General features: G+C 43.0%; 2 protein-coding genes across 2 annotated transcripts in view; one reads left to right on the top strand and one right to left on the bottom strand.

Moving 5' to 3' along the window:
* The first annotated feature begins 523 nt into the window (after positions 1-523).
* lamb1b (laminin, beta 1b) lies at positions 524-23,861 on the top strand. The gene is made up of 33 exons (XM_017411637.3): positions 524-710; positions 977-1,149; positions 3,864-3,999; positions 5,669-5,742; positions 6,907-7,095; positions 7,193-7,256; positions 8,747-8,949; positions 9,277-9,397; positions 9,640-9,828; positions 11,473-11,649; positions 11,822-11,934; positions 12,029-12,108; positions 12,284-12,419; positions 12,503-12,661; positions 13,541-13,674; positions 13,750-13,870; positions 14,092-14,278; positions 14,427-14,570; positions 14,657-14,888; positions 15,654-15,811; positions 15,999-16,223; positions 16,313-16,530; positions 17,530-17,626; positions 19,607-19,976; positions 20,052-20,236; positions 21,290-21,531; positions 21,630-21,830; positions 21,911-22,055; positions 22,154-22,361; positions 22,490-22,631; positions 22,783-22,959; positions 23,056-23,215; positions 23,382-23,861. Exons 1-33 carry the CDS (start codon positions 677-679, stop codon positions 23,519-23,521), a joined length of 5,334 nt encoding a protein of 1,777 aa, XP_017267126.3. The 5' UTR covers positions 524-676; the 3' UTR covers positions 23,522-23,861.
* Positions 23,862-25,794: 1,933 nt separating this feature from the next.
* eri1 (exoribonuclease 1) overlaps positions 25,795-27,180 on the bottom strand; it is a 6,431-nt gene continuing 5,045 nt past the window's right edge. Inside the window, exon 7 of the mRNA XM_017411498.3 lies at positions 25,795-26,656. Within this exon, the coding sequence (XP_017266987.1) occupies positions 26,414-26,656 (243 nt within the window). The 3' untranslated portion in view covers positions 25,795-26,413. The remainder of the gene's footprint in view (positions 26,657-27,180) is intronic.

Below are 27,180 nucleotides of genomic sequence, written 5' to 3' on the forward strand. Positions count from 1 at the left end.
TTCTAAATTATTATTATTAGTGTCTTTAAATAAGCTTTGAGAACATTTCTTGGTGGCTTACAGTGTTGAACATATGAACATAAATAGTAAAGTCAATAACAATTAAAACAAAAACAAAAACCCAAACAGCATATGCTTATTAGCTTAAGAGACTTGTGTCTTTAGACTAGAGCATTATATGAAATATATGCATTTATTATTAACAAATATTACTAATTAAATCCAACACTTTAGGCTGTATCCAGGGGTCGATTCTTTCTGTATGACATGATTCGAGTTAGAATGCTATAAATTGCATTAAGATACTTTTACCAGCTACTTACTACAAGAAAACACTTGTGTTTTCACATTTTGATGTCTACATATTTCTCCTAAATTCATGCAAATTAAGGAGAAATTCTGTCTGAAACGTTCCTCCTAAAAGGACGATTTTAAGTCGCATAGAGAGAGTCAAAAACAGACAGTCCTGTAAGAGTTTTACCCTCGTCTGCCAGCAGAGGGTGAGCTTGTTTTCCAGATGTTACCCGTCTCTGCTGACAGCGGGGTGGAGTTGGAGGGATGTGAACTTTTCTCCCCAAGACAACTCCCTTCACTCTGTCCTTTTCACAAACTCATCCCCAGTCAGTCGGCGGGAGGAACGTCTTGGACTGAAGCCGCGTATGCTCCTCTCTGGAAGATGTTGCTGATAAGCTTCACTTTAACAGCTTTGGGTGAGTTGAAACTTTTAGTTTGTTTCTTTTTTGTTGTTGTTGTTTAATAGTGTGCTGCCGGGAGCCCGCTGCTGAGGAATCCCATCCCCTGGGTTTCTCACCAGCAGCAGCAACACATGTAATGGAAGCCATACGCACTCACACTCACCCCATGACAAGAGCTGCTCTGATCTTTTCATATGCCCCTAACCCCCCTCTGTGCTTTTGAAAAAGTTGTCTGGGTGCAGCGCTGGTTTTCACTGACAGAGGCTGTCCTCCCCCCGCAGCCCTGTGCCGTCCCGTCAGGACGCAGGAGCCAGAGCCTGCAGACGTGTGCACGGAGGGCAGCTGTTACCCCGCCACAGGTGACCTGCTGATCGGCCGGGCGCACAAGCTCACCGCCTCCTCCACCTGCGGCCTCCATCAGCCGGAGCAGTTCTGCATCGTGGGACACCTGGAGGTATGAAACGAGACAACAGACACCACAAGCAACTCTAGTTGTTATCAGATATGTGGAAACTTTGAGAAGTTTGGAAACGGCTGGTTTTTTTAGGTTATTGAGCAAGTTTGTCAGCGTTCAAAACAGCCGAGTGAACCACACGAGGTTCATTTCAAACCGTGAGAAAGTCTTCCAGATGTTCGCTGTCTTTGTCGTTTCCTGCAGTCCGCATTTCCCCAACGGGATGACACAGACTCTAAAAATAATAAGAGCTAGAAACACTCAGAGACCACCGCCAACACTGAAGCCGTTGTTTTTTGTAACAACCCCAACATTTCCGGAACATTTCCTCCAAATCTGTTCTGTAGTTTCTTACCTGATCGGACACAACCGGAAACAGAACCTCCTTGGCCTGAGGTCAAAATAAACTCCCAGTAATCATCAGTGGGGATTAATAGGGCCAAAGCAGAAGGTTTTAACTTGTCTTTTGGGGCTACTTTTAAAGACAATCGTAAAAAAGTTCAAACAAACACGATCCATCCATGTATGAAAGGTTCAAAACTCATACTTTAAGTATGAATTTTAAGTCATCCTTTTAGTATACTGTAACTTATCTCCATAAACAACAGAAACACACACTTTTGTCTCAGCATACCCACCACACAATAACTGATTTAAAACAACTCAACTCAGGATGTACAAACTCCTCTCTAAAAATCTTAAAATAAAAAACAAACAGACACAAGCAGTTTAGCGTTTTTACGATTAAAGGCCTAGGAGTTTCAAGCGTTTTAAACTAATTGCATTTTATGTTGAGAGATAATAGACTTATAGCTGTTTTGGTCAATCCTTAAAAATACTGTTGTGTGAAATGTCACGCAATATTGCAAGGTGTCGTGCAATGTGTTAGCTCTTGGAGTATGTGTTGTGAATGACTCTCAGCTACTACCACATCAAGTTTTAGCTTAATGGCTGTATAATTGACTGAGTTATAGCTATTTTTGTGCTGGCTAAGGTTGCTTGGCTGTGGCGGCCATCTTGAATTGGACTGACTCTAAAAGGTAATCAGTTATAGATGTATATCCAGTGATTATTTTCTGATAGTTTCATTTCAATCCGTCCAGTAGTTCATGAGTTATTTTGTTAACAGACAAACTGGGTTGACTTGAACAGGTAATGTCAAAGTTTGAAACAAAGTTTTTGCGTAATGTGTTTGAGCTCTGAGTATGTGTTGAGGATCAGTCTCAACTACTACTGCAACAAATTTTAGCTCAATATCTGTAAACATGACTGTGTTATAGCCCTTTATGTGTTGGCTAAAGTTGATTAGCTGTGGCATCCATTTTACATTGGGTTGACTCCAAAAGTCAATCAGTTATAGATGTACATCCAGTGATTACTTTCAGAGAGTTTCATGAAAACCCGTCGAATGGCTAATCAGATATTTTGCTAACAGACAGATAGACACATATGCACAGACAAGGGCAAAGGTTTGCAGATCACTGGGTGCAGAAACGCCTCAGAAACTTGTCAGTCCTCTGTTCAGTACAGAATTCATTAAAAGCAGATAAAATGCAGCACTTCTGGCCTTGGAGATGACATTTCAAAGGCTTATTGCTCATAAATATGTGCAATAAAGAGCTCGGTTAATGTCAGAGCTGCGGTTAAATAAATAAAACCTCATTAAAAGACCAGAGACGGTTTGGTTTAAGCTCTGCTTCTGAGTTAGGACAGAGATAAAAACGTTCCTGATGAGTCTGTGTGTGTGAGTGGGAGAGAGCACTTGAAGAGCGTCTGTTTGCTGTCTTGTCAAGTGGGAGTTCAGACATCCCCCCCCCCTCCTTCCCGCCACAATAAAAGCTTTGTGTGGCTCACAATCCCTGCCCTGTGCGGATGAGAACCGGGGGCGAGGTATAGGGGATGCTCTCATCTTATCAGCCCTCCTGTGAGGGATTCCTCAGCGTGAATGCTGTTTTTATTTCACGCTGTGGGGCCTTTAGGAGCTTTCCGAGGATGAACGCAGACCTCGGATATGAGCTGGAGATTAAGGGCGGGAAGGAAGTTGGGTTCAAGTGACAGACGTTTTTTTTGGGGGGGGGGGGGTTCCCCTCACTAAGCAAGGCTAAGTGGAGCCACTTAGCTGGAGTCGCTCAGATTTCAACACAGCTGGGCCTGGAGCTTGGTGTGTAATTGAGAAATTTGTCTTGGCTTTTCACGAGCCAAAGCACTGTGACATTCAGGAATGAGCGACTTCGAGCCAAAACATCTGGAGAGATTTACAAGTGAAGGCATCGTTAGGCAGCACAGTAAAAAAAAAAGTTCACATCTTTTCGGTGCACACGGAACACACAGCGCAAGGATGTGAACGCCATAGTTGGAAAACGTTGAAGAGTTACAAAGAAATGAATTAATCTGAGAAGAAAGTGTAAGAAATGAGGTTTGGAGCGCTCAGAGTATATCATGCAGATGACTCTCAGCTACTACCACAACAAATTATAGCTCAATATCTGTAAAATTTGCTACTTTTGTTTTGGCTAAGGTCGTTTAGCTGGGGCGGGGTGGTTACCAAAGGGTAATTGTTACCAAACTTCATAATCCATGTCCCGTTAAACGTTTTTCTCCATATTTCTGCTCGCAGTTTGAACTTTTGTTGAAAAGTTTCCAAACTCCCCCCCCCCCTAAAATCCAAAATGGTGTCCGCCAGGCTTTCTAACGAACGAACCTTTGACTTCCAGGAGGAGAAGAAGTGCTTCACGTGCAACTCCAGAGAAATGTACGACAAGGACACCAACCCCACCAGCCACACCATCGAGAACGTGGTCACCACCTTCGCCCCCGACCGCCTCAAGACCTGGTGGCAGTCGGAGAACGGTGAGAGGCGGGAAACACGCCTGAAAAATAGCAGGGTGCGAGAAAAACAAAAAACAAAAAAAGGGTTGTTGGAAGAAACGGCTCCCCCTCACTCCTGGTTTTAAACCGGAGTAGCCGTCAGCGAGGTGGTTTCTCGTGGGAATCGAGTCGACCTCCATAATGACTAGACAGGAGATCACAGAGAGACGCTCGGGCTCTGAGGGGGCGGAGCCTACAGGTGCGCTGAAGGGGAACAGGTGTGCCTGCAGGAAAACAGATGTACCATCAGAGCACGCGAATGACTTTAAAGTGTGATGAAGGACGTACACAAAGACGCAGCGGGGCTTTAGGAGCTCTGCTGTGAGAATGACAAGCACTTAAAGGTATTATCGTTTCACAGAGAGGAAATTCACCTTGAACTCAGGAGGAAACGGGAACTTTATCTACACAAGTGGCTTATCTAAAGCTGTTTCTGTTGTCTAATGTTTAATTCCCTTATTCAGCTTTGGTTTCTTGAAGACAAAGATCATTACACATACACTATTCTCTTTAACTGCTGTTTAATTAACATGCTTATCAGTTAGCATGTGACTTTTCACGTTTTATTTTGTATCTTCGAATCAAATAACACTGATTAGACCCAACAGCTGTGAACTTAATTAAACAGTCCAATCATTTAGTTTGCCAATAGATAAGTTTTGCAGCTGCGTTTAAGAAGAACTTTGAGGGACACAGCTCTCTAAATAGTTCTAGTTATTCTAGTTATCACTAAATTTTAACTGTGAGACTCGAGAGCAGACATGCAAAGTTGAAAACAGTTTATTTGGTCACATCTACAACTAAAAGTTTGCATCCACAGCTGCTAACAAAAGACCTATTTATTAACCACTGAAAAATCTTGTCTCGTAGTGACTAGGAACGCTTAAAATCCACGCGATGAATGCAAACAGCAGGTTCCCATGCAGAGTGAAAAAAATCTTAAGCCTCCCATACATTTATGCTGCGAACGTTCCTGCCGAGCGGTGGGAATCTGTCGGAGCTGTGAGTCACGGTTGGAGCGTCAGCCAGTCGCGCAGATGGCTTTAAATCAGCGATGCACAACAGCCTCACTTGGGATTTCCTAATTCCCTCCACTGCCGTCCTACAGTACATTTCCCATCTTCGCTCCAAGCTGCTTTTTTTTTTTTTTTCTTAGATTTATCCAAACATGAAGCCTTTTTTTCAGTAGACGTTTACCTGAGTACATGTCTGCCTCCTAGAGGCGGTTACTTGATTAAACCCTTGGCAAAAGTAGGAACTTTTTTTTTTTTAGGACGTTACTAAAATGACTTTAAATGGATGTTTAATTATGTTGTTTCAGTGTGGAACAGATCACAAAAAGAATCAGCATAAAGCACCAAAAATATCTTCTAAACTTTATGACAGATTCCCTAATACGTGGTAACAAAAGAAATGTGTTTCTTGATCAGACCGCTTTGAGGATGCAATAAGATAAATGACAGAACTTTACAGATAAATTAAAATTTTTTAGTTTTTAGGTTGAATCCACGTTTCAGCTGTTTGTCAGTGGCACCGAGTTTAGACAAGCGACCCAATCCAGAACCAGAACCCTGCAGGTACATATCTGGATGCTGTGGTGGCTGTGGGAACTCACCTGTGTTTACCTGAAGGTGTGGCTTTTCTCCTGCAGGTGTGGAGAACGTGACCGTCCAGTTGGACCTGGAGGCCGAGTTTCATTTCACGCACCTCATCATGACCTTCAAGGTGCTCGCCGTCTCTCGCTCTCTCACACACACAAGGAAGGGAAGTAAACACAACCTCCTCAGCAAGCCACAGAACGTCCACCTCACCTCGAAGAGGAAGATGGCCGCAGTCATCAAACAGACTCCACGACACGCTTCCTTCTCCCTTCCTGTTGTTGGCTGTGTGACAGGAGACATCAACATCCAGCTGTTTCACAGCTGCACCAGTAGTTTCCATGATTTGTTTAAATGTTTACAGAAATTTATTTATATAACATGAGTAGAAAATGTGCGCTCAGAATCCTGAGATAAACGCATCAAAATTCATTTATGTATTGGATTAAACTCTGCTCCTGTAATTGGTTTACTCATAGATGATACGCAAGTTACGTCTCTGGTCAAAAAGTCTTTTATTGCTGATGCCGATGATGAGATTTCCTAAAAGCAGGCAGTAAATTCAGTTTGTAATCCTGCTAAGTGACTTTTTGTTTTAAGACTGGTTTCCACAGTCTCATCATAGCTCTAAAAAGAACTCGCTGAAGGACGAGAAGCAAACATAAATGGTCAAAGTTGAGTCGAATCATCGTTTTTTTACGACTGTTCCAGCTTGTGAACAGCTTTTGTGGCTTTTACCTCTGAGCTGTGTTTGTAGCCTCCTTTATTTATGAAAAAAAAAAGCTTTTTCTTTGATTCTTTTTAAAACTTTTCATTTGGAGTAAGTACTTAGTTGAAAGCCTTAATCTTGTACCTTTTTCAGGTGGATTTTAGGATATCAGGTGATTTACTGTGGCACTAATCCGTCTTTTTCATCTTCAGTCATCTGAGCGAGCTAAAAAAGCTAATTATAGACTAAGATCTTAGTAAAAGTTGCCAAACCTCCAGGTGTGCTTCTGGTTTTCCATGTTGCTTCTTTCCTTTGATTCTCAAACTATTTAGAAACCAGAAAAATACAAAACAAAACAAAAACACCAATGAAACTTTAAACCAGTTTGAGTTTTGATATGAGGACTCATCTTCTCTTTTTCTTCAAGTTTAGAGGAAAAAATAAATAAAAAACAACAATATCTAAAGAGACTTACAATAAAACTCGAGCTGAGCAGTTTTGCTACACAAAAAAACATCTAAACAAATTGTAATCGTACTTATTTCAGTCAGCACTGATGTTTTTTTTGTTATGCGCCTCCAGACGTTTCGTCCGGCCGCCATGATCATTGAGCGCTCCATGGATTTCGGCAAAACGTGGCAGGTTTACCGATACTTTGCCTACAACTGCCATACGGCGTTCCCCGGCGTCTCCGCGGGCCCCATGGTCAGAGTGGACGAGATCATCTGTGACTCCCGCTACTCGGACATCGAGCCGTCCACAGAGGGAGAGGCGAGTCTGCTTTCGCTTCACTCCATCGTTTCTCTTTGGTGGAAAAAAAAGCTTGTCTTATTGAGTCGTCGGTTTCGGCGTTTTCTTGCTGCTGTAGGTGATATTTCGAGTGCTCGACCCGGCGTTTGAGATCGAAGACCCCTACAGTTTGAAGATACAAAGTAAGCTGCTTTAAAAAAAACTACATCTTTGGCACTAATTAAAACACATTTATTGTTGAGTTGTTTGTACATTTCAACTAAAGTGACAAAAATGCACCGTGATGTTCTGGATCAACGATGAACCTTCACAGCTTCTGTGAATTAAAGGACCGGCTAATCAGACCTGCATAGTTTTGAAATGGAGAAAACCAAAGCAGTGATGTCCTGGTTTGACATCAGCAGGATTTTGATCCAATTTGTGTCTCCTTGTCTTCCCTGAGTGATTATTTATCCAAATGTGGACAAACAGTGAATCTCCTCACACCGGGTCAAGCCAAAAGCAGCATTTTTTTTAGTTGCTCATGGAAATACTCACAGTTTTTATTGGCCTGTTGGGTCTTTGGTGCCACATTTAGAATCCCAGTTTGATCATGCCAAGTAATTTGTTTAACTATGTTCTAAGAAATGCTTTCTAATTTTCAAATTCATCAAAAGGTCCAAAGTAAATACACAAAGGACCATTTCTGTGCCACACTGAACACTTTTATGAAGACTGTGACTTCGGATCCAAGAACAAAACCATGTTTTCTTTGTGTTAAATAGTTCTGGATGCACAGCACTGAAAACCAAAACAGAATTTTTAATATTTCAGCTTAATTTGTCTCAGGGAGTAATGAATCACTGAATAATACACAGGAAAAAAAGTTATCTTTGATAAATAAATAGTTTTTTCCCCCCACTAAAGTTGACTTTTTCATTGGGCTAATTAGAAATAAAGATGTGTGCAATTTAGAAAATGTGGTTAAGTTGAAGTTTTGCCCTTAGAAACAAATAACACAATAATATCAGGGTCAAATCGTCTTAATTCAAATGACAATAAAAAGGTAAAGATATCAGTAATGGCCTTATTAGGGGTTTAAAGAATTGTCTAGACAAAGTTATGCAATGTAGGTATTTTCTTGTGAAATATTGTTTAAATATAGTTTCCATTAAAAACAGATGCATGTAAATCCCTCACATGCAGCTTGTTTACCTACAATTCTGTTATTTATAACATGTTTTAATAATTAAAGTAGCAAATCCTTCAAACTGATCAATTAAAGTGTTTGAGATATAATATTTTTTTTTAACATAATTGGGGTGTAAAAGTAAGAAAAAAAATCCCATTAAATGACACAAAAGCAGATTGGTGCTAAAGCCAAATCCTCCCTCATCCAAACAGTTTCCTGCAGCTTTTAGTCAGGGTCAAAGGTCAGACAGGAAAAGCACCGAAAAGAATTTCACACAAGGAAGCGACTCGGGCCGTCTTCCTCTGACGCCAAAACACAGACTCTGTGTTAGGTTTGTGGGTGTGTGAAGAACTCCAGCAGGATCCAAAACTCCCAGAAGATACTGCTTCGAGTAAAAAAAGAATCGCTTTAGGGATAAATTGTTTATGGACGAACAGTTTGTTTTAAGTTTTGTGTGAATCTGATTCTGTTACTTTAATGAAAACACTCTTATGTGTGAAGACATGCTGAAGATCACCAACCTCAGAGTGAAGTTCATCAAGCTCCACACGCTGGGGGACAACCTGCTCGACTCCCGCGAGGAGGTGGCCGAGAAGTACTACTACGCCGTCTACGACATGGTGGTCCGCGGGAACTGCTTCTGCTACGGTCACGCCTCCGAGTGCGCCCCGATCGAAGGACAGCCGAGCGCAGCCGAGGGCATGGTTGGTCCTAAACACTTCATGCCTTGCCTGCTGGCGCGCTTTTCAGTGAATTCATCACAGATTTATTGAGAAAACAGCACCTGGAGGTCCATCCAGAAGCTGTTCGGAAGATTTTAAATCTCATCACATCGATGTTAGGCCAACATTTAAGTTTTCTAATCGTTTTCATCAACAAAACTCAGACAGCAGTGACAAAACAAATCTCCTGGGCTGCATTTCATGTAGAGAGAAGCTTACATTGAAAGATCCTTAACTAATACTGGGAAAAGCTAAAGCATAACTGCTCGTTGGAGTTCGATTTGTAGCGTTCAAGCATTTTGTGTGCAGGTTCACGGCCGCTGCGTGTGCAACCACAACACTTGGGGGCTGAACTGTGAGCACTGTCAGGACTTTTATCACGATCTGCCTTGGAGACCTGCAGAGGGACGAAACACCCACGCCTGCAAGAGTAAGAACCAAGAATCAAAATGACCTGTGAAGGAGCAGATTTACTAAAATACTAGGTCATACTGAGACAGATTTATAAAACTAGTTTAGAGTGTGCTTCTGAGGTTGTCAGATATTAGATTTTGTTGTTTGTTATTATGAGATAAACTAAATAAAGCAACAATTAAATTTTCGGTGTTTCAACATTGTACTTTACAACGAAATAATAATAATGTGATATTGATTTGCTCTTTTTTTAATCAGAGTGTGAGTGCAACCATCACTCCACATCCTGCCACTTCGACAAAGTCGTGTTCATTTCGACCGGCGAGGTGAGCGGAGGTGTGTGCGACGACTGTCAGCACAACACGGTGGGCCGACAGTGTGAGCAGTGCGCACCTTTCTTCTACCAGCACCCCCACAGAGACCTGAGAGACCCCAACATCTGCGAACGTACGTGTCCCCCACACACACACACACGACCCGTCTCTGCTCATTGCATGAAGTGTTTGTTGTCATTTATGCTGCAGGACACGTTTCATGCTTATAAAACCCTGACTGAATCATCTGGAGTTGTTCTCACCGACTACGTTTAAGGGAATGAAGGTCAAAATTACACACTTTAAAGGAAACTCTGAAGTTGGAAAATAAAAACAACTGTGGGCTTCCTTTTAGATTGTGTATAATGTCAGCACAGGCATTGGGGAGCGATGAATTAAAATAATTTCCTATTAAAACAAGACCAAATAGCACTGCAAACGCAAATGACCGAAAGCATAAATCCAAAACTGAGTGGCAGAAAAATTAATACAAGACCAGATAGAGCAAACTAGGATAAGAACAAGTTAAAACATAAAAGAACAACTATATTTACTGCAAATATAAGAATAAGCAAAGGAACTGTGATGATCAACACACTTGAACCAGGTGTGACAATCGGAAACTAATAGCAGGTGTGACGAGCAGGAGCTAGGACCAGGTTTGACCCTTAGAAACCAGAAGCAGGTGTGGAGATGAAGAGGTAGGCACAGATATGTCAATCAGAAACCAGGTCCATGTATAACAATCAGAAACTAAGACCAGGTGTGTCAGTCAGAAACCAGAATTAGGTGCATTATTCATAAATTGGGAGCAGGTGCTGCACTCAGAAACTACTAACAGGTCTGTCAGTTAGAATCAAGAAATAAGTGTGTCAATTAAAACCCAGAAGCAGTTAAAAACTAGAAGCAGATGTGGAAATCAGAAACTAGGACCAGGTGCTACAATCAGAAACTAGAAGCAGGTGTGTCAGTCAGAAACCAAAACCAGGTGTTGCAATCATAAACTAGGACTGGGTGTGGCATTCAGAAATTAAAACCAGGCGTGACAATCAGAAGCTAGGACCAAATGTGATCATAAGAAACGTGAACAGAGTGCAGCTCGCAGAAGCTAAGACAAGGGGTAGCAAACTGGGATTAGATGTACATTCAGAAACTAGGACTAGGTGTGACCATTAGAAACCAGGAGCAGGTGTAGAATTTCTAAAGGAGAAACTAGGGCCAAGTGAGGAGGGAAAGCAGAAACTGGAAACAAACTGCAGGAAAAAAACAAACAAAAAACAGGCTTGGCAAAGTAAAAAAAAATATGACAGTGGATAGTAACTAAATGGGAGAAAAGTAAGCAATAAAGTTCAGAACTAAATTAGGACCAAACCTAACCAGACAAGAAGATGTTAAGATAAAATGCCAGTACAAAAATAACAAACACAAACTAAAACTCAGACTCACAGGCTTGAGAGGACGTCTCCTGCCTGATCTAGTGTAGCAGACTGGGTGACTCTTTCTAACAGAAATCTGATCAACTTTTTATGAGTCAGCTGTACAAACATTTATTCGGTTGATAATGTCTCGCTGTTTCCTCCTCTTAGCAGTCACTGACATGTGTGGGCAGTTTTGTGATCATCATCTCTTCTTCTAGTAGAAAAATCTAGCTTGATAAAATGTTTCCGAAAATTAGAATACAAGTCCACCAACCTCCTGTAGCCATGAATGCCTTCGCCTTCGTACGTCTTCATGCCTTCGCCTCTCCTATCTAATACAATGTTTCGTTCTCCTGCAGCTTGTAACTGCGACCCGGATGGATCACTGCAGGGTGGACTGTGTGACCCACGCACCGATGTGGCTGAAGGGCTGATCTCGGGTCAGTGCCGGTGCAAAGCCAACGTTGAGGGAGAACGCTGTGATCACTGCAGGCAGGGACACTACGGACTGGGACAAAGCCCTGATGGCTGCCTGGGTAAGTCACAACTGCTGGATTGGTTTTTTTTGTTTTCTTTATTTCAAGCTGGGGATTTCAGCTCCTTGAAGACAAACACAAATATACAGAGTAGATCCGCAGAAAAGCAGCGTACTGCGCTGTCACAGATAAACGTGCTGCTGCTGCATTGCTTCATGGTGTGTCTTGGCAGCTTGTACCTGTAACCTGCTGGGAACCATGCCAGGACCAAACACCTGTGATCCAGGCACGGGACAATGCTTCTGCAAACGACTCGTCAGTGGACACAACTGCGATCAGTGTCTGGTACGTCTCCAAGCACAATGTCAGGTCCGGCAGGGGTACATTTACCAGAGGTGCGTGAGTCACGTTCATCCAAATTCAATGTTTTTGTAAACAGCTGGAGCACTGGGGCCTGTCGAATGACATGGACGGCTGCAGGCCGTGCCGCTGTGACCAAGGAGGTGCTGTCAACAACAAGTAGGTCTGACTAGAAACAGCTGCTTTCTGTTTCCGTGAGACTGATTTGGGTGTATATAATTAAAAAAACGATGGCAGATGAAGGGCCCAAATGAAGATAGAGAGGTACACACGTCTATGCATGAATACACATATGATACGTAATAAATAAAGAATGTGGTCATTGTCCGTGCAGCTGTAACCCTAACTCAGGCCAGTGTGTGTGCCGGGAGCACATGTTTGGGCGCAGCTGCGATCAGGTCGAGTCCGGGTTCTACTTCATCTCTCTGGACCACTACACGTATGAAGCCGAGGACGCCAAGCACGGACCTGTGAGTGCGTAACGTCCCATTCCGTTCCCTCGCTGCTGCTTCCTCTTCAGCTTCAGCGTTCTGGATGTGCCTCTGTCTCTCAGGGCGTCACATTGGTGCACAGACCTTACCCCCAGGAGCGAAGCCCCACGTGGACTGGGATGGGCTTCGCCAATGTCCCCGAGGGAGGGTATTTGGAGTTCAATATCAACAACATCCCAGAGTCAATGGACTATGGCATCCTTATACGCTATGAGCCACAGGTGAGAGACGCAAGTGATGGTTTTTACAGTTTGCTGCTGTTTTTTCTACACTCTCAACAGCTTCAGCATATTTTTGTCAATTTAAAGACAAAAATAATGAACCTTAATACTTAAAAGCCTTGTGTTAAGAACGCTGATCATCAGTGTAAATTATGCACAGTGGAGCCTGTTTGCTAAGCAAAGAAAAGCCACCCCGAACCAACGATATTAGATCTTATCCTATAAGCATGCAGTAAACCATAAGCCAGTGGTTTTCAAATGCTTTTGTGGCTGATTAAATATAAAATGTGGAGTCTTGAGATGGTCTCTGTAAAGCTAAATGAATTTAAAACCGATTGCTGATTGCATATTTTCATCACACAGTAAATGTGTCGGTTGTTGAGGCTGTCTGTGTCGTCACTTTCCTCCGGTTTATTTGGCCCGTGAATGTTGTTTATGTGCTTTAATCTGTGATTGTTGGGGCCGCAAGTCTGCAACAATTAGCATAAAAAGCTGAGAAGTTTGGAAATTACTATGATAACGGTTTAAATTAAGCTGCAAAAGATGTGAAATGAAAAAATATTTGAAAAAGCAGAGAGGGAGAAAGAAATCATTTTGTTTTTAAATTTTTATAGAATTATTCCCCTTATCATTATTGTTAGAATTTCATTATTAGTGTATACATTTATCTCTAAAAACAAAAAAACATGTTTTGATTAAGGTAATTCCATAATCTTTGTGATAGATGAGGGTAAAAAAGAATTACCCAAGAGAAAAAAATAAAGTTTTATTTCAGGGTAACTGGCTGCTGTATTAAACAAAATGCCCAAATGTTTAAACAGGTTTGAAAACGTTGTAAAAGAACTACTAAATGCCATTCACGCCCGTGTTTGCTGACAGTTGCCGCAGCAGTGGGAGCAGGTGAACATTCGGGTGGAGCGTCCCATCTTCAGCCCCCCAGTCTACCCCAGCCACTGCAGCAACTCTGACCAGAGCGGAGACGAGCAGTACACCTCTCTTTCGCCTGGATCCAGGTAACGCTCGACTTTATGGGACCGTGTGAACTCCCTGACAACACACGCACACACTGATCCTGTGCTGTGTCGCAGGCATGTGCTGCTGCGGACCCCGGTGTGTTTCGAGAAAGGCCTGAACTACACGGTCCGCCTTTCTTTCCCCTTCTACTCATCGACCAGCAGCGTCCAGAGTCCATACACGCTCATCGACTCCGTACGTTGGCTTTACATGTTCCTTCTTCGTGCTTTTCACCTCTAGAGCCAAGTTGCTCATAATTCACATCATACAAACTGAAACCGTCCATGGCTAGCCTGGATGTGCTCCACATAAAGCCACCTAACAAGTAAAAAAACCAAAAACCCATAAAACTTGAATCAAACCTGTGCTCTTTTTATGGTTTCCTGTATCCCATTTACTCTCTGCGCTGGTTTTAGTTGGTGTTGATGCCTCAAGTCAGTGAGCTGGACATGTTTCATGGGGCAGAGGGTGAAGAAGCGTGGGACACCTTCCAGCGCTACAGATGTCTGGAAAACAGCCAGAGCGTCATCAAAAGCCCCATGACGGACATCTGCAGCCATTACATCTTCAGCGTCTCTGCTCTGCTTCACAAGGGAGCCATGGGTGTGAAGTTACTCTTTAAAAACGGAACTTTCTGTTCTCTATAAAGAATATAGTACCTACTTCTACTAAAGATGCTCAATATTTTGAAGCAGTCCATGCTTTTTATGAAAGCATTTCCAAATTGAGTCTTTTCCTTTCTTTCCCCCAGCGTGCCAGTGTGACCCTCACGGTTCGCTCAGCACCGTCTGCGAGCCGACAGGCGGTCAGTGCCGGTGTCGACCCAACGTGGTTGGCAGGAACTGTGACCACTGTGCTCCGGCTACTTTCCTGTTCAGCCCTGCCGGCTGCAGACGTGAGTGTCAGAAATCACTCCACCTCGTGGCGCGACGCCCGCTCCCTCCCCCTCCCCCTCCATTAACGCTGAGTTCTGCCCCCCAGCTTGCGACTGTGACTCTCTGGGCTCCGTCAGCCCCTTCTGCCACGAGGCGACCGGATATTGCGAGTGCGTGCCGGGAGCCACGGGTCGCCAGTGTTCCCACTGCCTGCCGGGCTTTTGGGGCTTCCCTCAGTGCCGACCGTGTCACTGTAATGGGCACAGCGAGCACTGCCACCCTCAGACCGGAGAGTGTCAGGGCTGCAGAGACTTCACCACCGGACATCACTGTGAGAGGTACGAAGTGACGATGACGGGGGGAAAACATCTGTATCATTATTATCAGTTTTATTCAGTTAAAATTTACATTTTATTTTATTTATTTCACCCATTTTTAGTGTGTGACTATGGTAATTTACTCGAAAAGTACAAATCTCAAAATAATTTGGTGGAATTTTAAAATAATTTTGAATCTTTATCCAGACCATTCCTTAGTGGTATTTAATGTAGTCCACACACATGAATTATTGATATATTTTCATCCCCAATTATTAGATTTTCATACAAAAAATAATACTTTTTTAACAATAATCTCTTTCTGGCATTGTTGATGACTTCAATTTAGTTTTCATCGAGATGAAGGAAGGTGAAATACATCTTTTCTTTAAGTTCTGTAAAAGCTGCAGGGAGGCTGTTGTTGTATTTTTGGGGGCAGACAGATCTGAATATTATTGGGTAGGCAGTGGAAGACAATATTCCCAAAACTGGACTTTAAAGGTAAAACACAAAGAAAACGGGACTGGGCCCAGAATGAAGCCTTGAGGAAGTCCGATTGTAAATGTGGCATCAGAATGAGGCTGAAATTGTTGCACATTCTGTTTTTTTTTTTATGTTTTCAATGAACACATAATATTTTCTAGGCCATCTATTTGTCCAGGTAGGATCTTGCAGTTTCTGACTTGCTGATTATCATCAGTACTAGTGATTACTCCGACTGTTAGTAGGAGTCAATCAAAACCTTCTGACTTGCGACCTCATTTTATTGTTTTTCTTCATCTCCAGGTGTTTGAATGGTTACCATGGTGACCCAGAACTGGGTACAGGGGACCATTGTCGTCCCTGCATGTGTCCAGACGGGCCGCGCAGCGGTCGGCAGTTTGCAGAGAGCTGTTACCTTCTGACCGACCAGCTGGTGTGCGTGTGCAGCCACGGCTACAAAGGTGTGTTACATTTTGATGGCAGCAGCTCAGAAGTGTGGTTCAGTCTTCACGTCTTCAGCTCACACACACACACACACTCGCCACATGTTGCAAACCCAAACAACCCTACAGCTCCCCCTGTAATCAGCCTTCTGCTATCTCTTCTAACGCTCTCATGTCTGTTTACCTGTTCTGTTTCCTCCTTTAGGAGCCAGGTGTGACGAGTGCGCCCCAGGTTACTATGGAAACCCTCTGATTCCCGGAGGGAGCTGCAAGCCCTGCCAGTGCAACAACAACATCGACCTGCACGACCCCCGGTCCTGTGACGCTCGCACGGGCGCCTGTCTCAAATGCCTGTACCACACACAGGGACACGCGTGTCAGCTCTGCAAAGCGGGTTACTACGGCAACGCCGCCACTCAGAGCTGCAGGAGTGAGTACGACTTCTAGGAAAATATTCGACAAACCTCCCTGCTGTCAAAATGTTTCCCTGTGTGTAACAACGACCTGTCCTCTGTGAAGAGTGCATGTGTGACTCGGTGGGGACGGTACCTCAGGCCTGTTCGTCCTCCGATGACTGCGAGTGCGATCAGCGAACCGGCCAGTGTCACTGTCAGCCCAACGTGGTCGGTCTGAACTGCGACCACTGCGCTCCTGATACGTGGAACATCGACGGCGGGTCGGGCTGCCAGCGCTGCGACTGCGACCCCTTCCACTCCTTGGGATCCTCCTGCCATGAGGTGGGACAGACAAAACCACAAACATAACAAAAGCTCTTTTCATCACTTCAAAAACGATACATCTATTTAGACTTTAACGTTACTTGGACTTTATTTTCCTTCATTATTCTTCAGGGTTTGTTTTCCAGACTTCTTGATAGATATTCTAAAGCTCTTCTTTGGACGTTGGCTGCTTTTAGTTCCCATCTCAAACTCACTCAGCTGTATTTGCATTGCATTTTGGATCATTTTCATGCTGAAGTATAAAGTTTTTGCAAATCAGATGCTGTCCAGATGCTACTGCATGGTGGATAAAAATCTGACTTTCATCATCACGTACTAAAATTCAGCTCCAAACCACAGCAGAACCTCCAACAACTGATTACAAGAAAGTCTTGCTGCTTGAAAGCAAAAGATAACGCATCGAGGAAAAGTTTAAAGCCATTGCACACCACTCTGAAGTCCAAAACAGCCAGCAGCTTTAAGAGCCATTATCTTTGTCAGCGTTACAGTAACTGCAGCAGTTTTGCTCTCTGAATCGTATCTGTCGACGAGCTGCCGTTGCCAAAGTTTTTCTTCCTTTGTGAGGAAATCTTCCCAAACTGTTCCCACTGAGAGCGAAGCAGCAGGGCTAAAACTACCCCTCCCAACCACAGAGACCCGTGTTTGTCCAACTCTGTTGAAACACACACTCCAGCTATTTGGGAGTTGCTTTTGTTTTACTCAAACGTGCAGGACGGAAAAAGGTACACACACACAAACATTCTTTTTGTGTGTGTGTGTGTGTTTACTGGCCGCTCTCCAGCAGAGGAAGGAAGTCTCAGAGCTCACCGTGGAAAAATCTGAACACACGTTTTTTTTTTCCAGAGAACATTGTTTTAACTAACTCCAAAGTTCTGTTGTGTCTACATGTGAAACAAAAGCCTGGGGGGGGGGGAGTGCAGAAAATGTCCTGTGGCAGGACGATAGCGGCGCAATGCTTTCAGCGTTGGCCTGATTCGTGTTGCTGGTTTCCTGCAGGTTACGGGACAGTGTTCGTGCAAACCAGGATTTGGTGGCAGGACGTGTCGGGAGTGCAAAGAGCTTTTCTGGGGCAATCCATTGGTTAAATGTCACGGTAGGACTTCATCAACCATCACAAATGTTTACAACACTCCTGAGAGGATGGATCTGTTCTGAAACGCCTCAGACATAAATAATTAGGATTCATCCTATGAATCTTACTGAAAATTGGCTAAGTAAAGTCCAATGAAATGTAAAATATAAGCCATAAAGGAGGGGGTGATGAATCCCTTTTATATTTGAAAATCTGTGTACCATATAGCAGCGCAGACTGTGGTAGGATAGCTAATAAAACTAAAATAAAAAGTCAACATACAGGAACCTCTCAGTCTCAGCAGTTTCCAATTGCACTATCCTTTTTTTATTTTTCAAAACTCATAAAAACCTGTTATTTTCTTCCCTTTAAATATTTAATGAGTGTGTTCATTTTGGACTCTTGGGGCTAAAATATACAGAAGGCAAAAATAAAAGTAAAAACACAGATTTCTTTGTGGGAAAACTCTCAACATACAAGATAAATAAATCATAAAGAGTTTGAAAAGGCTTAGAAATGCTCAAGCTTCACAACCAAACATCTTTACTTTTCATCATTATTTCGTTATTTTCAGTTATTTAAAGCTTAATAGGATTTGACTCAGTTTTTTGTAGCTCGTTTTTGTGTGTGTTTTATGCGTGTGTGCGTGTACGATGTAACACATTTAAGTGGTGACTTAAAGTGGTTCGGACAGACATCAGCGGGACGCTGCTCGGAAAGTTGTATTATCTAGCCCAAAGAACTGCTGAAGGCTCGTTCTGGTTGAACGCTTGCTGCACGGGAGCTGGTTCACCCTCCGGAAAGTAAAAGAGGCCAAAAAACAGGAGAGAAAACAAAAAGAAAAAGGCAAAGATGAGGCAGGGGAAGGGGTAAAAATGGGAGTGACCTCGCTCATGGGAAACAGATGTTCTCCGAACATTCCCAGGCATCCCAGTTTCGTCACAGACAAACAGCCAGAGATCCCAAGATTCCTAATTTATTCCAGCTGTAATCCCTCCTGGTCTATATGCTGTTAGTCCAGCTGGTTGTTGCTTCCTATAAGCACAGATGATTCCTTCACGCTTTATGGCGAACACTGTGAGAAATGAGTGGGAGGGATGGTTAGTTCCTATAGACTGATTTCAGGTGTTAGATTTCACTGAGACCCAAACAAAACCTTTAATCGGGAGCCTCTCCGCTCAGCAGATGACATAAATAAAAGCGGCAGAACTGATTGTGTCCCTGCTGCGTTCTTTCTGTCTGACTCACGGCGGTCCTCCTTTTTCAAAGAAGGGAAGGAAGTCCTCCTGTTTGTTTGTCCTGCAGTGACCAGAACCGAAGGGATCGGCGGGACCTTCTGGGTCGAACTTGTATTAAAAGGCTTTGTTTACTCTAGATAACAGAGTTGGAGGTTTCTTTTTAAAAATAACTACCATTCCTGAGGAAACAAAACGGTTAAACGGACCATACGAGTCTTACACAAGTGGGTCATTTGACCGATTTTGTTTCGTTTTTCTGGCAAAGCTGAATTTAGACTTTTCTAAGTTGTATTTTTTTTTTACAACTCTGACACAAATAAAAGAAAGACAAATACTGCTAAAGCTGCTGTTATAATCCTAATTTCATATTTACCTAATTAACAGCTGCGTTTTGTAAAAAGAGTTACACAAACTGATATAGTCAAGGATAAATATCTGGTTTTTGCAGTTCCTAGTAGCTTTTCAGCATGTTTCAAGTCATTTTAATTATCCGCCTTTCAGCTTAGTCATTTTAGTTTAGTGTTTGTTTTATATACTTCATCTCGTCTTTTGGAGAATCCTGATTGAGAGGGAGGCAAAGATACAGACAGAAAACTGCATTGTATTTGTATAAAAGGCAATAAAAAGTAACTCAATCCCAAATAATCCTTCAGTGCTGTTCTTTAAAAAACCATTAAAGGTGTAAATGATGTGTTTAAAATAAGCATTTTGAAGCTTATTTCAGCCATAATCACTTCTTCTTCCACCGTTTCTGTGTTTCCAGCTTGTGACTGCGACAGGCGGGGAACCTCCAGCCCGCAGTGTCACCGAACCACCGGTCAGTGCGCCTGTGTGGAGGGGGTTTCGGGTTATCAGTGCGACCACTGCGCCAGGGGCTACCTCGGGGAGTTTCCCGCCTGCGAACCCTGCCACCAGTGCTTCGCCCTCTGGGACACGGTGGTCGGCGAGCTGACCAATCAGACTCGCCGCCTGAACGCCCAAGTGACGGAGCTGATGACCAGCGGCGTGACGGCGCCGTACGAAGAGCTGGTCAGCAGCTTGGAGAGAAACACCAAGGCTGTGAGAGAGATAATGGAGAACAGGACCGCCTCGGTGAAGCTGGAGCAGATCCAGGACCTGATGCATCAGATTGCGTACGTACGCAAACGCCGAGCCCAGCTCCGAGAGCGTCTACAGGCTTGTTTATTGCCGTCTCGTTGTATTTTCAGTGGTCTGATGTCTTACTTCAACGGAAAGCTGAATACGACCGAAGACACCTTGAACTTCCTCCACGGTGACATCAACATCGCCGATACAAGATTAGATGAACTGACCGGGGAGGCCAACAAGCTGGAGCGAAAGGTTCAGGAGCTGAAGCAGCAGGTCCACGACGCCAAGAACTCCAACATCTACGGTAAGACGGAAAAAACAATATACTGTGTAAATACTAATATCTAAACTCTGTACTTTTCATCCCTTTCCTTTTCAAAATAAAAGCCTAGTTCCATTGTTGTTTGTTTGTTTAGTTGAATTTTGATAAACATTGCTATTTTTCAAGTTTAAGTAATTTATTTTTACTTCCAATAGAGCATTTTTACCTTTAAAATGTGCAAACTCAGCAAACCACAAGGTTGGGTTTTAAGACCACTGCTTGTATTCTAATGGAAAGTTGTGTTTTGTGTCAAATGTATGCAGAGGATGCCATCATGTGTCAACAGGCAAACAGTGAGGGGGACACAGTGGCTTAAGAATCGGGTTTTTTTGGTTTCTGAGTCGCACCAAACATTTTTGTGCTTTACAATGAGACGGAACGAGTAAAATGTGGTGGAGCAAAAGGAATTTCTAAAACGGGATGAGTTTGTTCTGGAAATGTACAATAGTATTAATAATATTAATTTTACATAATTTCCTAATTTACAGGCTGGGTCTCAATCTGAGAAACTAACAACCACATTTACCGTATGTCTCTGAGTCAGTAGTAGGATAAAACATTCCACTCTTGAACATTTTTGATTGCCAGCATGAATTTGAGCCTCAGATTAGTAAAAACTATCAGGACCAAGTCTTTACTGATTTTGTCTTTAATTATCGGGATTGCCTGTAATAGCCTCTCGTTTAAATTAGGTCACACCTTTTCTTTTGGTGCAGCTGTTCGAATTACCAATCGCTTAAAAGTTGCGTTGTCCCTCCACAAACAAGCTTTAAAATTCTTCGGTCAGAAGGTGGAGCAGTCAATGGCGACTGTAAACCAGCAAGGTTGAAAACGTAATTTCAATAATCTATTTGTTTTATGCAAAAAGAAGGAAAAATGTGATGAAAGAACAAGACGACAAACTGGCACAGTGTAAAGATGACGTAAAACCATAAAGAGGAGCCAATAAAAAGGACGGAGACATAAAAAGTACCAATAAATATGTCTGGCTTTCATGAACTAATTTATCCAGTTCTTTGTTTTTCTGGTTTACAGGAGCCATGAACACCATCTCTACAGCGCACACGGAGTCCAGAATGGCCGAGCTGCGCGCCAACGCTTCAACCAGCGACCCTGGAAACACAGTGGAGCAGTCCGCCGCAGTACGGAAAGCCACAGAGGACAAACTGAGCGGCAGCCAGAAAGAATTTGATCGAAAACACCAAAGGAACGAACAGAAGCTGGATAAATTGTCCAAGGAGCTGGAAAACCTGGACTTGTCCCCGCTTAGTGAGAAGGTGAGAAACCCGTTAAACGTTGTTGGAAGCCAAACGTTATCTGAATGAGAACGTCGCCTCGTCTCTTTTGTTGAATTTTTTTTGGATGTTTTACGTAGACGTGTGGCGGGGCAGCTGAAGGTGAAGCCTGCCCCCCCTGCGGTGGATTGGGTTGTGTCGGGGAGGACGGGGCGCCTCAGTGTGGAGGAGAGGGCTGCGGCGGTTTCGTCACAATTTCCAAAACGGCCCTCAAATCAGCCCAGAGCCTGGACCAGAGGATCCAAGAGGCTATGCAGGACGTGGACAAGCTCTCCAGGATGGTGAGTGAACAAGTTCGCTTGTTGGAAGCAGTTTCAAGTCAGACAGATTTGAGCAAATGGCTGGACCTGTTTGCGGTCAGGTGTGGGAGGCCAACACCCGGGCAAACGAGGCCAAGGCCAAAGCGATGGAGGTGATGATCAAATCCAACCACAGCAAAGAGAGGGTTGAAGAGAGCAACGATCAGCTCCGCAACCTCATCAAAGAGATACGGGACCTTCTTTCCAGTGAGTGCCTCGTGAACGCCGACGCTGCCCAAATGCATGTCAGAGTCGGGTCTGAATGGCTGCGCAGTGACCGTTTGTTTTTGTTCGCGATCATCCAGACGATAAGGCCGACGCGAACGTGATCGAGGAGGTGGCCAAGGGGGTGCTGGCTCTGGAGTTGCCGACATCGGCGAAAAGACTGCGGGAGCTGACTAACGAGATCCGAGAGAAGGTCAGCAATCTGACCAGCGTGGAGACGATCCTCAGCCAGAGCGCCGAGGACATCAAGGCCGCAGAGCTGCTGCTGAGGCAGGCCAAAGCTGCCAGGTAACACGCCAACATCAGCAGAACCGTCCTAAAGCCAGCCCTCAGTTCTTCCTGTTTATGTCATATGGGATACATACATACAGTAGCTTAAGTTTAAGACAACCTAAAGCTCCTTTTCTGTCCATTAGTGAGGAGGCAGAAAGCCTAAATGAGACAGCAGGCGCAATAAAGGCTGACCTGGACAAGGCCGAGCGTGCTCAGAACAGCGCCATGGACGCCGTGCAGCTGGCTGAAAGCAGCATTTCAGAAACTCTGGCCCTGCTGAAATCTGTGAGTTTGATCACAATGTTCACCAAAAGCCACAAAGACCCCAGAGATGTGAAGAACAGGCAAAAAAAACAGTGACTCTGCATTAGATGTTGCGTTTTGATGAGCGTTTGCATGTTTTAGCGCTGACTGTTTACAAATGCACGTGTGCCAGGTGGAGTCGGCGACGGAAAAGTCGGAGCTGACGCTCAGCAACGCCACGGGTCGTCTGGTGCAGCTGGAGCGAGACGTCGGCCTGCTGAGGCAGGACAACCTGGAGATGAGCCAGCAGGTGGAAACGACCGAGCGGCTCACGGAGCAGGCCAGGCAGAACGCAGAGGAGGCCCAGCAGGTCTCAGACACACGGTCCACTCACTCTAGATCCTCACCTGCAGCTCCCGCTTTCCCACCCCAACCCTCGTCAGTGTTGTGCTTTCGTTGTGCGCAGGAGTTCGATGACAAGGTGAAAGATCAATTCGAGGCGGTGGAGGAGCGAGTGGCGGATAAAGGCGAGTGGGCGCTGCAGGCGAGAAAGAGAGCGGATGAACTGCAGCAGGAAGCCAAAGAGCTGCTGGAGAAGAGCAGCAATCAGCTGCAGAGGCTCGGAGGTGAGCGATTCTACCGCAAGGTGCAAAGAGAAGGAATTCAAACGGGAGGAGTTGCACTTTCTGTGAAAACACAGACACACGAGAGCATCAGCAAGACACGCGCAACAGAAAACGTGAACAAAAAAGCAGCGTCGGCTCTGGTTTTAATACTTGTCAATGTTCACAGAGTTGGAGCGCTCCTATGAGGCCAATCAGCACATCCTGGAGAACAAGGCTGCAGATCTGGTCGAGTTGGAGGAAAACGCCAGCCGCATCCTGGAAGAGATCAGCCGCAAAGTGACCGAGTACATCTCCTGTCAGTATTAAACGCCTCACCATCTGGGAGGCTGAACTACTCTGAGTTTACTGCTCCGTTTTATAGCTGATGAAGCAAAACACCGTAATATATTTGATACTGTCAGTGCCAAAGTGTCTAAAGCTGCCAGAGACCATTAAAGTGTCCCAAAGGAAACCACTAGAAGCCAGTGTGACCTCAAACCAAGAATATGTGGAGAATTTTAATCAGTTTAGCTTCACAAATGGCTGAAATTGTTGTTTAACTGAAGTAATGTGACTGAAGTATTTCTGTATCTAAGAGGCCCAAAGATATAGTTCATGAATGGTGCTGTGATTCCTACAAATAATAAAGTTTGAACAGAAAATGTCACTTTTGTGTCTGTGCTGTTGGTCGAGTTAAATACAGATGTCCTCATGACGCAGTTGTGGGCCGTTCCTAATTTCTTCATATTTGTCTTCTGAGCAGTCAGACTTTTGTCATTTAAAGTGTCTTTTTATGAATAATTCTGCAGGGGCATCTTGTACTTTTGGAGTGTATTCTAGCCATTTTCAAGTTCATTTGCAGTTTAAAGACATTTATGGTTGTTCTGTTATTACTCTCCCCTTTTGCGTCCATTACTATTCCACGCACATGCCCATTCGTGCAGGTGATGACGACTTTTAGTGACTTTTAGGACAACCATGGCTACTTTTCCTTACTGAGGAGTTGGCAACCCTTTTTTTAACTTCATAATTACACAAAGGTTACAGTGACCAAACCACTTATAATCCTGACACTTGCAATTTTCGGGTTCCCAGTTGTAGACAGCTCTTTAAACAACCTGAGTTTGGAAAAGTAAAGGTTAGTCCCACAGGATTGATGGGCTAATGGCTAGGTGTGAACGTTTGAAGACTGGAGTTTTTGAGGGTTTTGGATGTGGTTTTTTATATATATATATATATATATATATATATATATATATATATATATATATATATATATATATATATATATACAGTCTGAAGTAGACCCACTTTGAAACCCTCAATAAGTCCAACCCTCACAGTTTTATAGCAGCTCAGGCAAACATTATTATTATTTAAACCGCTACATTGCTGTCAGTTTTGCATTAGTTTCCTTTTTTTGGATGAAATATTCAAAACTCTTATTTCCATAAAAGTAGGCTATTCAAATAACTCCTCATATACTTTCCACAGACCTCTATTCTAAAATGGCAGGTATATTCCTTTAACTTCCTGTTAGAAAGACAGGTGTTAGCTGGAAGCTAATTAACCTGAAGCTAACAGAGTTAGCATTTGTTAGCCCAGGGGTAATTACGACTTTCATTAGCAACATTTGCCAAGTTGGCTTTCTGTGACTTCGTGGTTCTACTGAGCAAGAGTACATTGCACATGAAAAATATTAAAACAATGTTAAACCTAAAACAAAATTAGCCAACTTACTCATATTCAGGTTAACTTCCGGTCATGTTTCCCTCAGTTGTGTGCGCCGCCATTAGAAGAAGAGCAGGAAACATCTGAGAGCTTAAAATGTTAATATTTAAAACCAGTGTGTTAGCGTTTCACATTAAAAACGACATCAATATTCCCATAATCTGAGAGAAAATGATTTTAAACGTAAACGTGCTTATCGAGGTATAATTTTCTGATTGCGCAGCTGTTAGAGTAACTTAACTCTACAAAAACACGCCTCAGTTTTTGTGAATATTAACTAAATGCAGTAAAATACATGTCCGAAATATTTAAAATTAATAAGTAGAGGAATAACATTTTCTGTGCATGCTGATTGACTTGATAAATTTGCTTAACAGTGTTACATCTGAAACAAAATTTCCTGTTCAGGTCGACTTCCGGTCAAGTTTCCGGAAACTGAAAAAGCTTTAAAAAAAAAAGAAAAGAAAAACAGCACCTAACAGCTGAAACTAGCAAAACTGAAGATTTATGCTGAAATTAGCTAAATGCAGCTAAAAAGTATATTTCAAAGTGAACAATGTGGAATGACTTAAGATCTCAATATATTTCAATGAGAATTAAAAAAGTTTCTATAATATTTTTTAAAAAGAATTAAAGTTATAAAAACTATTTGTACAAAAAGGGTCAAGCTAAATGTTTTGATGTAAGAATGGAAAAAAATATCAGTATTAAGTAGTTTGAGTTCAGAAGACATACAGAAGAAACTAACAGGAAAACGTGGGAATAAAAAAAATGTCTATATTTAATGATCTTAACCATTTTGTTTTCAGAAAATGTTTAATTACTGAGCAACAAAGACATTGCTTTGAAAAATAATAACAGAACAAGGCTTATTTTTAACGATTTATTCGCTGGAATATTTGTTTGTTAAAAATAAATCACCTACTGAAAGATAAAAATACACATCTGAACAGAAGATGACACCACTACATCAAACATTCCCAATATTTACAGAAAAAAACCCCAATGTTTTCAGTAGCTGTTAATAAGGTTTGTCAAGTCTGTACTCTTTCTTTTTTTTAAAATGTTTATTCTTAAAACATGTGATTGAAGTCCACTTTCCAGTCAACTCGGTCTGGGAAACACAGCTCAAAATGTGAAGCCGCTGAGCTTTTTTTATTTTACGAGCCAAGTTTGTATTCTTAAGAACAAAACCTGAAGTCACCATTAATGGCTAAATGAAAGACACTTATTTGATGAATATTAGCAGGAAAATAAGGCAGGATGAAGCAAGTTAAACAGAATATATAGAGGGAGACTTTTCCAGAACTCACAGAAATTATCTGTACTTTCTTTTTTTTTTTTTTTTTTAGTTTGTAAGAAAAATAAACGGTGAAATCTAAACACAGACCTCATTTCCAGCTTTAAGCTCCTGTTAAAGTGCTTCTCTCTCTGCGGTCGGTGGGGGTGAGGGCACATTTTAAGGCTGGTGCATTTCACTTTCTGGCTCTAGTCTCTGCTGCCGGGGTTGCGAGGCGCCGGCGCTCCTTCCACCGGCGCCGAGCTGGGCACGGACAGCAGCTGGCCACCGTGCATTCGCTCGTTGACGCGCAGCTGGCACCCGTCCTGCAGCATGCGCATCGCTATCCTGGCGATGTTGCGGGAGTCGTCCAGGCCGCAGTGGGGACGGCCGTCGTACTTCATGCCGAGCTTCTCCAGCATGGTGCTCAGCTTCGTCTGCGTGCGGGGCACCTGGAGGACACACGGGCGTTTTAATAAAAGCACGCGGCAGAATGCCGACATATGCAAGGAAAACAGCAGATTATTTTAAAAAAAAGGTGTTTTTAGACCACAAGAAATATAAAAAGAGACGCTGTTTTCTGCAGGTTACTGCTAATAAATAATCATAAAGTTATTTTTAATCAGATAATCCTGATCATATCTGCACCATTCATAAATCTGATGTGCAAAGACAAATCCTTATGTGGTTCTGAAGCCCAGTCCATAAAATAAACTATGATGCCTCTAGTCAGGCCTGTTTAATGCAGCGATTGCTGCCTCCTGCTGGTCGGAGGAAGTCACTTTTATCTCTGAAAATCACAAAAGCCTTACTGAGGCATCATACAAGATGTACAGGTGCTGGTCATAAAATTAGAATATCATGAAAAAGTAGATTGATTTCAGTAATTCCATTTAAAAAGTGAAACTTGTATATTATATTCATACATTACATACAAACTCATATATTTCAAATGTTTATTTCGTTTAATTTTGAT

Source organism: Kryptolebias marmoratus, linkage group LG18, assembly GCF_001649575.2.
Source record: "Kryptolebias marmoratus isolate JLee-2015 linkage group LG18, ASM164957v2, whole genome shotgun sequence".
Taxonomy (NCBI): domain Eukaryota; kingdom Metazoa; phylum Chordata; class Actinopteri; order Cyprinodontiformes; family Rivulidae; genus Kryptolebias; species Kryptolebias marmoratus.